The 12969-nt window shown below is 39.7% G+C and overlaps 2 protein-coding genes across 2 annotated transcripts in view; one reads left to right on the forward strand and one right to left on the reverse strand.

Annotated features, from left to right (window-relative positions):
* The window catches only part of Polk (DNA polymerase kappa), a 61458-nt gene extending 55208 nt beyond the window's left edge, over positions 1 to 6250 (reverse strand). Inside the window, exon 1 of the mRNA XM_028760090.1 lies at positions 6115 to 6250. The gene's annotated coding sequence lies outside the window, so the exon portion shown is untranslated. The remainder of the gene's footprint in view (positions 1 to 6114) is intronic.
* Positions 6251 to 6344: 94 nt separating this feature from the next.
* Positions 6345 to 12721, forward strand: LOC114614477 (oxysterol-binding protein 1-like; the record flags this gene model as incomplete). Its single annotated transcript, XM_028760091.1, has 3 exons — positions 6345 to 6430; positions 6640 to 7042; positions 12587 to 12721. Coding segments are annotated over exons 1-3 (624 nt in total), but the record flags the coding sequence as incomplete, so codon positions are not given.
* Between the last annotated feature and the right edge of the window lie 248 nt (positions 12722 to 12969).

Below are 12969 nucleotides of genomic sequence, written 5' to 3' on the forward strand. Positions count from 1 at the left end.
GGTCATATTGATCAAGCCATTGAGACTCATAAGTGTTGATTTCAATTCTACTGTATGGTAGAATAAGACCAGGAAACACAAATTATCCTTACTTAAAACTTCCGAAAGAACATTGTTTTAACTAGAACAGCTTAGGGCAACGGCACCGAAGAGCCGGAGATTCGATAAGAGAATTACAGGACTGGCTTTATCTCTATCAGGTAATAGGAGAAAGTGTTAGTGTCTTTTAACTTATAAAACAGCAGTTTAAATCTAGCTTTCTGCTATAATTTCCTTGAGAACAGGAACTTCAACTCCTGCTTACTCTTTTTAAACTTTACTATATTTAAATTCCCATAGCAGTCAACATGATATCTTGTATGCATATGCTTTTCAAATTATCTGAAACTCTTACACATTCATTAATTACATTTGATACCCCTTATGTGCTCAGAACCACTATTAAAGTTATTTAAAATTACAAAGTATTAAAAATATTTTAAAATTAAAGTAGTTTAATTTAAAAACAATTTAACTAAATAATTTAATTATTAGTTAAATAACTTAATTATTAGTTAAATAATCAAATAATTAAGTTTAATTATTTAATTAAAGTATTAAAATTACTTAAAAATGGTTGAAAACAGTTAAAAATTTGTTCATCAATGGAACTCAAATTCTAGTGAAAATATGTAATATACGCTGTCTAATGCATACATTTAAGTCTTTATCATATGCTAGTATGTTTTTTTAAAAGGATGATCAGTATCTGTGTGGGACATATCAATAGGTTTATACAACTATGTTATTCCTTGGAACTTCCCCTCCCAGCTCAAACAGTTAAAACCAGGCTATAATGGAAACAATATGCACTAGATATGCTGCAGATTGCTTCTAGTCAAAGTCCCACTACCAACAAACTACACACACACACACACACACACACACACACACACACACACAGGCATACACCAGCCTTAAACACCATACTTTTGGGGAAAACTGATTACAGCATTGGTTGGCCAACTATCTGTTTCTCTTTGCAAGCTGAGAACTGAAAGAGAATGAGACCACAAAAATTCAAGGATAAAAGACACCACTAGGCCCCAGAAGTGGACAGAAAAACACCAACACCTCATTTTAAGTTTCCAAAACACACACACAAAAAACAATTGAGGATTCTGAGATTTCTGAAATAATCTTTTTCGTATCGGAAATAATTTAAATGTATTACTGCCTCTTCTGGTCAGAAGAGCCTTGACAAAAAAAGCAATCATAGTACCCAACTGGTGAACCATAATAAGGTGTCTGACTGCTGTCCCTGTGTGGTTCACTCTGAACCATGACGGTCCACCACTATCTCCTTACAATTAGTTCTGGAGCCACTCTGCTGAAGCCACTCCACTGGAAACCGTTTGGCTTGACGCAAGGCAGGAGAACTCAGACACACTGCGATGGAGTGTAATCTAATACAAGCTCTATGAAGGACAATATTACAGTGTAAATTAGGAATTCCAGTAGGACATTTTCAATAATCTATCTCCCAAAGAGATTCAGCCAAGTGCACAAAACAAACAAAGCAAAACAACAACAAAAACTTAGAAAGGAAACAATTGATCTTTTTTACACTTTAGTATACCTAAATGGGAATGTGTCATATAATCCTTTTGGGGTAGACAGTAGTTGCAGAATAATTGTTATTACCTATGCACCATAACATGAAGAATGGGGAGGTGGCCATGGTGGCTCACACCTGTAATTGCAGTATTTGGAAGACTAAGGCAGGAGGATTGGCAACAGGTCTAGACTGGCTTGTAAGTAAAGCATTGTCTCAAAAAAACTAAAAACCAAACCAACCAGCCAAACAGAACAAACAAACAAAGAAAACCCTACAACATAAAAAAACAGACATCAATAGGGTGGGGGAAGAAGAAACGCTACAATCTTCACTTCTCTCAGTTACCAAGCAGACAATGTAGAGAAAACAAGAACACTAATAACCCTAAGTTGGAAGTTAGTTTACATGACTGAACTTGAGGTGCTAAGACACTTTACCTAGTATAAACATACACCCGCCCATGCAGATATTGGTGGGAGTGTTTTCCATATATAATGATACAGAAGAAAACTTGAATGATCAGTTCTATCACCACCTAATTATTTCAGTCATGAAAATATGGTTACCAATACAGCTATATTATTAACATGTTATATTTAGTTCACCTCTTCTTAAGATTTGTTTGTTTAGTTTAATGAGAGAGGGTCTTGGTATGTAGCCTAGGCGTGGCCTCTAACTCACAGTCCCCTAGACAGCCTCTTGAGTACCTGGATCAGAGGTGTTGAGCACCAGGCAGCTTGGCTTTCAGACAGCCACGGTTCAGAGATTACCACCTCTAGTCCACATGTTAAGAGCTTTTCTTTGAAGTTTGCAAAATAGTGGTTCCTCAGTTTTTAACTGGTCATAGTTTTTAGAGGTGGGAACGATTTTAATAAAGAACAGTTAAATTTCCAGATTAGCTAAGAAGGCATTATTTAACTCAAAATGCATCTCTATTATAACGATTATTGTAGGAATATGGAAGATACAGGCTTTGTTATGGACTGACTTGGGTTCCCCAAAACTCATCTTTGAACTGTCCATCACCGCTCTCTATTGTTGATCAGCAAAATGGCAAGCATTTTTATTTCCTACACCTCTAGGGACTTTGGCTTCTGGATGTTGGCAGTGGAATGAATACAAGGCACGAGAAGGCCTTGGGATTGCTAGTCAGTGTGCTGCCAATTAGAAGGAGGCGAGGTGGAAGAACCAGGAGAAAGAGTTGAGGGAAAACTCAAGTGGGATAAGAATGAACTCTGAAATCTGGATGCTTGGGCCTCAATCCCCCAAATACATCTTTTCTTTGACATTTGAAAAAAGTTTTAACCTTTCTGTGATTAAGTTTCTTCATCTAAAATATTATAAATAGAAGGTAATAGTGAACTCTAAAGAACTGGTGTTGGGCAAGATAAGGCAGTAAATGAGGAAAAGGGGAAATGCTAAAAATCAGTGGCTGAATTAAAAGCATTGGGGTGTGGATACCTTATCTAGAGAACACATTTTCTTATATAGTGGCTTGGAGGCATTCATCTATAGAATCATTTTTATACACTCTCTCTCAGGGAGGTATTAAAAAGCACAGAAAAAAGATTTATATGGCCTTGAAGAAAAAGACTTAGGTGCAAAAAGCAGAAAAGGGTTTATGTAGACTTGGACATAAAAGAGACCTAGATTCAAATCTTACCTCTGCCACTTAGTAGCCATGAGACACTGGGTAAGTTACTCAGCCTCATGGTGTTCCAGTTTATTATCCTTTATAGGATAATAAGAACGGCAATGCTTACTTACATGACTTTTAAGTGAGATCACATATTTAAGGTGTCTGGCTAACACAAATAATACTTGTAAGGATGTAATTTCTTTACCAGTTAAGTGCATTCACTTAATTCAAATCTTCATACTTATTTTCTGTATACATATCTGTGTCTTTAGTGACTGAACATTTTTCATATGGATATGTGCATATTCACTAACAGGTGTGTGTGTGTGTGTGTGTGTGTGTGTGTGTGTGTGAGAGAGAGAGAGAGAGAGAGAGAGAGAGAGAGAGAGAGAGAGAGAGAAACTGTAGAGGCTAGGTCAACTTTGAGAGAGAGACAGAGAAAGAGACAGAGAGACACTGTAGAGGCTAGGTCAACCTTGAATATTTTCCTTCACTGCTTTCCACCTTGTGGAAATTTGCTTGGGCTCCTTGCTTGGGAATGGGTCATTTCAGCTGGGCTGGCAGACTAGCGAGCTCTAGGATCCACGTGTCTCCACCCCGACAGCTCTGGAATTACAGACATGTACCACCCTGCCTGGCATTTCCATGGATGTTGGAGATGTAATTTCAGGTCCTTAAGTTTGAGCAGCATCTTTCCAGCACCAAGTCTTCCCACAATTTCTCAATTAATTCAGTAAGATACTTTTGGAAAATATAAAACATCCAAATGAAAAAGAAGACCGGGACAATTTCTTCATTGTATATATAAAACCAAACAGCAAGTAAATCAGTACAGTATAGATATAAATATATCAAAGGAAAAGAATGAAGTCCAGTAGCAGGGCTATACATTGGGGTTTGTATATGTCATAAAGGTGGCATATTTGTGTAAGAGTAAGAAGAATAGACTGTTCAGGATGGTTGCTGATAGTGCATGCCTTTAATTGCACAGTACTTGAAAGGCACAGGCAGGTGGATCTCTGGGAGTTCAAGGCCAGCTTGGTCTACAGAGCAAGTTCCAGGACACCCAGGGTTACACAGAGAAACGCTGTCTCAAAAAACCAAATGAAACCAAACCACTGAACAAACAAACAACTAAAACAACAATATAACAACCCCTCCCCCCAAAAAACAAAGAATAGACTTCAATAAAATGCCCAGCTGCAAAAAAAAAAACCAAAACACAAAAGCCAACAATTAATTTCTTACTTCATTCTATACACTAAAGAAAATCCCATGCTATACAAGGTCTAAAAATAAAGCTAATGAAAACGAGGAACACTGCACAAGGATTAGAAGAGGCCCTATGAGGGACAGACAGCTGGACGGCGACCGCTTTTACTATGGAATAAGGAAAGCCTGTCCCCTTTATTCCTGCATGCCTATTGCAGTGCACAGCTTTCCAGTCACAGTAACAATGCAAAGCATAATCTCTAATGTGGTAATCTAATTACTATACAAAAACCTTCCTGTACTTAAAAGACTTTAGCCTTTAGTACAATAGACCCACGTAGCAAGGCAATTTCTCATACATGAACACTAAACATAAGGAAGCCATTTTCAACTGAGTAAGCAGGAGTGTTAGTGGTGACAATTACTCACAACCTAAATGAGTCACAAAAATAATTGAAGGTTCTATTTAAAAATTAAACATAACGTTGTTTCTGTGATTCTACATTGAAGTGAATTCTTCAATATTTACAACCATTTTATTTAAGAGCAGTGATTCTAAAACCTAGTACAAGAATCAGAAGGTCTTAATCATATTTGACTCGGTAAGCAAAGCAAACTATTATAAATGCATACTCTTGTAATTTACAAAGTGGCTTGCATTCTCTCTCTCTCTCTCTCGATAACTTTGGGTTATGTTTTCACACCTTTTACAAGGTATCCTTAAAATCTTTATCTCTTAAGGTTTTATTTATTTGAATGCCTCTCAGGTATGCTTGTCATGATTTTACGATGGAAAAATCATTTGTATCTGACTCGCAGTAGGTTTAGACTCTACTGCATTTAATGTCTCTGCTAATGCTTCTACACAAGTACTTCTCAGGATTACTTCCTATCATTATGTGGAGTGCAGGACTCTTCTATTGCTCCCAATTTTTCATTATGTGGAGTGCAGGAGTCTTCTATTGCTCCCAGGGTTTTTTTTGTTTTGTTTTGTTTTTGTCTTTTCTTAGTTCTTGTGCCTAACTCCCCGCCCCACGCCCAAACACTCAAAATTTCTTATTTTCCCATCTGGGTAGCAAGCAGAAATTCTACAGTTTAATAAGGAATTTCAAAGTTGTAAATTATCAGGAATTTGATAGCTACCAATTGTCTAATTCCTTATTATTAAGTAAAACTCGAGTTTTGATCTTAATAATAGAAAGTTTCTATCCAAATTTTCCTGTCTTCCGGGAAGAAAAAAGATGGTTAACGTGGGTCTCTAGGGAGATACTTGTTCACAACTAAGAGAAAACTACAAGATATAATGTAATCCTTATTTCCCTTTTTAAAAAAGTTCTTTAAACGTTGTTTGTTCTGTGACAACCTCAACATTACTTTCCACAAGATAAAAATTCTATAAATTAACAATGCGAAAATAGTCTGAAGGAATTCTTCAACAGCACTAAACGTCAAGTGTTAAGTCTACTTCCGAAGACATAGACAGTAGTCCTTCGGAATTAGCAGTGACGGTTTTAGAGAGGAAAAAATTCTTCAGTTTGCGACTGGAGAGATCACAAACTCCTAACCGGAGTAAAGCGACTGAGCCCCTATCATTTTCGCCCAGGCAAGTTGCAAAGATGTTCCCGGGCTTTCCGGAAAGCAGCGTCGCACAACCCAACATCCTCACCTGAGGGTTCTCACGTCCCGGTTCGCAGGCTCGTCATAAACACGCAAGGCAGAATCGGAAGCCAGGCTGGACGGAAGGGACACGCAACTGTCAAAAGAAGCCCACTTGCCCTCAGAAGGTTCCCCTAGGCAACCAGCCTTCAGCGTGCCCGGGACACATACCAGTTGCCTAGGTTTGCGACTACAACTCCCAGGAGGCTGCGCGGCGGACAGAGCGCCAGCCTTCCCAGAATGCAGCGCAGCGGCTTCCCTGTTCAGCTCTCTCCTCTCCCCGCTCCGCCTCCTTCCCTACCCGTCGTCACCCGGGAGGGCCGGAGGTAGGGAGCGTCGTGAGCCGCCGGGAGGGGCCCGGGGCGGGGTGGAGGGAGGATGGGAGGACGGAGGGGAGGGAGCTGAGAGAGGAGGGAGGGTAAATAGTGGACCCGGCAGGAAGATGGCGGCTGTAGCGGAGGTGTGAGTGGATCTGGGTCTCTGCCGCTGGCTTGGCTCTTCCCGTCTTCCTCCCCCTCCTCCCTCCCTGACTGAGGTTGGCATCTAGGGGGCCGAGTTCAGGTGGCGGCGCCGGGCGCAGCGCAGGGGTCACGGCCACGGCGGCTGACGGCTGGAAGGGCAGGCTTTCTTCGCCGCTCGTCCTCCTTCCCCGGTCCGCTCGGTGTCAGGCGCGGCGGCGGCGGCGCAGCGGGCGCGCTTCGTCCCTCTTCCTGTTCCCTCACTCCCCGGAGCGGGCACTCTTGGCTGTGCCATCCCCCGACCCTTCACCCCAGGGACTAGGCGCCTGCACTGGCGCAGCTCGCGGAGCGGGGGCCGGTCTCCTGCTCGGCTGTCGCGTCTCCATGTCGGATAACCAGAGCTGGAACTCGTCGGGCTCGGAGGAGGATCCGGAGACGGAGTCCGGGCCGCCTGTGGAGCGCTGCGGGGTCCTCAGCAAGGTGAGCAGCTCTAGGGGCCGTGGATCCGCTGCCTGGACTCACCTGCCGCGAGGCAAGAGGGAGCCGCTCGGGACCTGGGGTGGGGCTGGACCGGAGGCACCGACTGTCCCGGGGCGGGGGCTGCGGAATGTGCTGGGGTGCGGGGCCGAAAGGTCGTCTTGGAATGAGTGCCTGGCCAGGGATGGGATAGGAGGTGCTTGGGACCGTCCTTACCCCTAGCCCCCTAATCCCTGGATCTTGTCAGCTTTGGCCGTGGACTTTGGAGAGCTTGTGTTAAATCTACGATCTAGTTTGGAAGGCAAGGTGCATCTGGTAACTTGGAACCCAAGGCCGCAGCTGTCTGGGGTGTAAGGAATCTGGGTTGGGCAACCGTGGTGTCTGAAGAAGTACTGGACACGAGGGCGGTTAAATCGATCTACCAAACTGTATTTTGGAGGCCCCCACCAGAATGGGGGCAGGGGGTGTTCGGCTCTAATGGGTGTAATTTAGGCAAACCAGTTGACTGTGTTTGGCCTTGAAATCTGAGACAGTAAACTTTGAGGTGTGAGTGTCCTTTGATGTAGAAAGTGTATGCGGCACTTTTGTACTTTCCCCCTCCTTGTCCGAGTTCAAAAAAGAGCTATTGAATTGGCACGCTGTGAATAAGAAATATTAATAGTAAGTTGGAACGTGTCAGAGTGAAGACCGACCTTTAGTTCAGGAAAAGGAGCATTATTTAGTAATTCAGTATTTGTGCAGAAAGGAAAGACAGTTTTTTGTTGTTTTGTTTTCCCTCTGTACTTTTAAAAGCTCCGCTTCAGTTTTCTTTTTTTAAGCCTAGATAGCATTTATAGGTGATCCTGTAAATATTTCAGTGTGTTGTATTTTACCTTTTTGTTGTGGGAAGTCTCAGTCTTTTTGACTTCCCTGTTTTTTCCTGCTAAACTTTAAGAAATGCTTAGAGCAAGCAGTTAGTTTCCAGAGAGAGAGAGTTGGGGCTGGTCCCTTAACAAGCTGGTCATAAGATACCAAGTCATGTGCTAATGCCCATTAAGAAATCATTCTGCTTCTAGTGTTCTTGAACATCATTTCTGGAATTGTCTGAAATTTAGGCTATTACAGTGTCTTTAGCTGAAAAGACCTGGGGTAGACTTAAGAAAGTCAGATGCAAGGCTTCCAAGAGTGAACTTTTATTTACATAGTAGAAAGTTATGTTGTATTTAGTACTGTGATTATTTTTGAAATTTTAATGTAATGCTTTCAGTAAAACTCCCCAGTGTTTATTTAGACTTAATGCATCTTTATAATTTAAGAATCTGTATTGAACACATTGTGTAATACGTTTGCATTTTCAAATGGTTATGAAATGGGTTCTTTGTCTCTCCTGATTCTGATAGTTTCATTTTGTTGTCATTAGATGAGAACCAGACTGCCATATTAGTATTTTGTTCAAGTATTTTATGAAACAAGCTGTACTTTTGACTTACTTGTTTGAGACAGGGTTTTCACTGTCTAGCCATAGCTCTCCTAGAACTCACTTTGTAGATCAGGCTGGCTTTGAACTCAGAGATTCACCTGCCTCTGCCTCCCTAGTGCTGGGATTAAAGGCATGGGCCAATGATGCCTGGCTTACTTTTGACTTGTTGATCATAACTTTCATAACTCTTTTGGATGTTGAACAATTAGAATGACTGATGAAGAAAGCCATGTGCTCTGAGACCTATTATACAGAGCAGTGTATGAAGCATAACGTGAATATGAACCTGAGACATGCCAGAGTTGTGTTCACTTAATCCTAGCACCCAGGATGCTGAAACAGGAGAATTGCAAGTTTCAAGCCAACCAACCTACCTATCTAGAAAAGGCTCTATCTCCCAAAACCATTTTTTAAAGAAGGATTCTATTTGATTGTGTCCATGGAGGGGAGTTGTTTAACTTTGACTGCTCTGTATATATACAACCAATAGTAGTAAAGCCTTTTTAACAGATGTAAAGAAAAATTTCCTAAAATCTAAGAATTTATGGGAGGCAGAGGCAGGTGGATATCTGTGAAGTCCAGGCCAGCTGATCTACATAGTGAGTTTCAGGACAGATAGAGCTACATAGTAAGACCTTGCCTTGAAAAAAAAAATATGTATATGCATGCATATATATGTATACATATATATGTATATATAGTTACTGCTTTATGGAGATTTTTATTTTATATGTGTACGTGTTTGCGTATGCACATGTGTACACCTGCCTGGAGGTCAGAGACCTAAACTGAGTGTCTTTCTTAATCTTCTGCCTTGTTCTTCTAGACAGGGTCTCTCACTAAACCTAGAGCTTGCTATTTAGCTAGACTGATTTTAGTCAGCAAGCCCCAGAGTTCTTCCTGTTTCCACCGCCCCAGCCCTAAGATTATAGGCATATGCTACTACTGTGCCTGGAATTCTTATGTGGATGTTAGGGATCAAACTCAAGTCTTCATGCTTGCTTAACAAGTGCTTCACAGTCTGAGCGGAAGGTGCTTTGTTTAGTTTTGGACATTGTTAGAGAGCAAACCCAGTAGTATCGTGCGTGCTAGGCAAGTAGTCTGCTGTACTCTGGCAGCAGCTCCATGAAAGGAACCTTATACTGAGTAAGTACATGCACACTGGATGGTGCATGTTTTTAAGATTAAAGTCTTTTGTAATTTGAACCCTTTTTAATTTACCTGATAATTTAAGCAAGAGTTAGTTTTCAACATCTGTTCTTTTCCTTTTGTTGAATTGTATAGATACATTCCAATGTTAATCCATTTTCTTTATTGTTTCATAAACTGGAATGGGTTTGGAATTGACTGGATTGAAATTTGTATCAAAAATAGGCCAATCCAAAACTTTTTTTTCTTCCTTTCACATGGCAGTCAGAAATACCTATGAGACATAGCTCTTAATCATGTTGGTTCCAGAAATACTTGATAAATTGTAATTCCAATTCCATGTGGTTATGAAATATAAGATGGAACATGTTTGAGGACGGTTCGTACCTTAGCACGTTAGAGGAACTAAGCCTGGCTAAATGAGACCTTAGCCAGCTTTTTTGAGTGTCTCCATGTTTACCTTACATCACCGTGCACTTGTTAGCTGCTTGCTGGCTAGCTTACTTGAAATGACATCTTACTATATAGTTCTGACTGGCACAGAACTTGCTATTAAAAAAAGGCTAGCCTCAAGCTTACAGAGATTCCCCCATCTTTTGTCTTCCTAATTCTAGGATTAAAAGTATGGACCACCACTTCTGGTTCTTTATTTTGAGATAGTGCTTTATTATACAGGCCAGACTGGCCTCTAACTCATGACCCAGCTCCCAGCTTCAGAGTGTTAGGATGGACATGACCTAGCATACTTGGCTCTGAGTCCATCCCAAATGCTGTCCTTTCCATAAAGCCTTTTATTACATAAATATTCAATATCTCTTTCCATTGGGTCTCTATATTATTTTGTATGGACATTTTGGTTCTGATTCTTTTTGTCGTTGTTGTCATCATTGTCATTGCTGAATTTGTGATTGCCAAACTTAGCAACAGGAAGGACTCTTTGTTTTCTTATAATATCTAATATGCAATCCTTGTTAACTTGGTGAGTAGAACCAAATATAGGCAGAAAAAAAGGCAAAACCCTGCTTTCTTGGTTGTAATAATAGCAAAAAACATTTATTGAGTCTTGAAGCTTATGCCATTTATTGGATCTGCTATAAGAAAATAATACAGATTATAAACACATACCAGAGTTCCTCTTATGCCTTAGGTTCTAGAGAGACAGGTTGATGGGTGAGCGTCCTTATCTGTGCATACTTATGCCTCAAACTGAGTTAATAGGACAAGCTGGGCACTGTTCTAAAATTTTCTTATGTAATCTTAACTCTAAGAGAGAGACTTGATTGACAGCAAAACACATAGAGGGCAACATGCCACAGTTACTGGCTAATACAGGATAATAATGAGCAGCAAGGTAGGATTAAGCTATGGAGGGTCTTAAATGCTAGTTTGGCCCATTAATGTGATAAAGAATAGGAAATTGTTCATGTAAGTTTCAAGGTTGGAGTCTCAAGTAAGCAAGTATGCTTCATAGTATAATAAGGTTACTTTTAAAAGGAGAAGTTAAGAGAAAGAAAGTTACTAAGAGTTCTCTAGAATCTAGGAAACTGAACATTTTATTGGACTCATTGAAAATTAGAAAGACAAAGCAAATTTAAGGTTGATGGCAAAGATTGATAAGATTTGGTAATAAACTATGAAGAAGAGAATAGTCAGGTATTGAGTGTCCTGTATGACTTTGCTAGTTATTTCCATTATTTTATTCAGCCATTCAAACAACATGTGAAGGAACAAAATTCAAGTAACCTGTCTGTTCCCCCAGCACAGGTATCTGTTTAGTCCTGTGTCTGCTGTTCTGTCCACATATCTGATGCTAAGCCAGCTTTAGTCTCCATGACTGCAGGAGTAGTAATATAATCAAGAAAACAGGAACATAGGGAGGAATATACCTTACGGGAGGAGGTGGTTTCAGTTGTGTTCGTTTCAAGTGTGTATAAGTGCTGGTTTAGTCACAAGCTGTTAGAACTAAGAAAGTAGTGCCCAGAGACCCCTTAGAAAAGAGTGAGTTAAATTGTCAGCATGGGTGAGCTCCCAGAAATGGCTTATAATAATAATGAAGATTAGAGTTAAAACCAAAACCAATCTAAAATGTGCCTAATTACAAAATAGAAACATAAAAGATTTCTCAATGGGTAAAGAGCCTGAGCTAATGCATTGTTTAACAATCCAGTTTAAATTAGTTTTCAGAATTGTTAATGTTAAAACATCAGGCATAAATAAAAACATGGAAAATCAAATATTCCTATGAAATTAGATTTCTCCCTTTGACAGTTTCTTGATTGTGATCTTAACTCTATATCAGGACCTGAGCAGCACAGAAATCATGATGGATGATCCAATGTCTTCGAAAATCATATTTGTATTAATATTTCTGGGTTAGAATAATATAACTATTTGTAAGTGAGCTAATCATTTTAAACATGCAGTCATCCGTTCTATAGAGGAAGAGTTAAAACTAATGTGAGCCTAATAAAGATTAATGATCTAGAATTTTCCCTTTGATGTAGTTATGACCATTATACTATTTTCATATGGGACTAGCTTACAACAAGAGTAGAATTTTGGTGACTGGAGTATATTTCTTTAGGAGACTTTTAGAGTATGTGGTGTAGTAGAGAGACTATAGAACTGATTTGTTCAGCATGTTACTTTATACAGGGACCAAAACAATTTAAATGTCATTATGCAAAGATCATGGCAGAACATTATAACTGTATAAGAAAATGTTACATTTTTTGTTTTCTAGCTATTAAAGTAAAATTACTAAAGGTCATTATATACTAGAAACATCTTAATTTTTTTAACTATTTAATCATTTTACTGTTTATTATAATTGATAATGCCTTTTTCAAAAGTTTTGCGTTAAAATTTTGGTAAGTTTCAATTTCTAAAATACTGACTTTATTTTTTTTCCCTTTTCCTTTTCTTCTTTCTCTCCCTAGTGGACAAACTATATTCATGGATGGCAGGATCGTTGGGTAGTTTTGAAAAATAATACTTTGAGTTACTACAAATCTGAAGATGAAACGGAATATGGCTGTAGGGGATCCATCTGTCTTAGCAAGGCTGTGATCACGGTGAGTACCTGTCCTGATTCAGTAAGTATTCGCCAGGTATCAGTGTGTATCAGAACTGCTTTGGGTGCTGTGAAACCCATTGCCCTTCTGGAGTGTACTACTGTGTACTCCTATTTTGTATAAACATAAAGGGTTCATTCAGTTGTCTTTCAAACCAGTTTAAGTGTTTTGGAACAAAAAGGGTAGTAGATTACTTCATAACTAATGAAATTGGGACAATTTGTAGGTTATTTAAGAAGTTAAATTAG

Source organism: Grammomys surdaster, unplaced genomic scaffold, assembly GCF_004785775.1.
Source record: "Grammomys surdaster isolate TR1022 unplaced genomic scaffold, NIH_TR_1.0 126391, whole genome shotgun sequence".
Lineage (NCBI taxonomy): Eukaryota > Metazoa > Chordata > Mammalia > Rodentia > Muridae > Grammomys > Grammomys surdaster.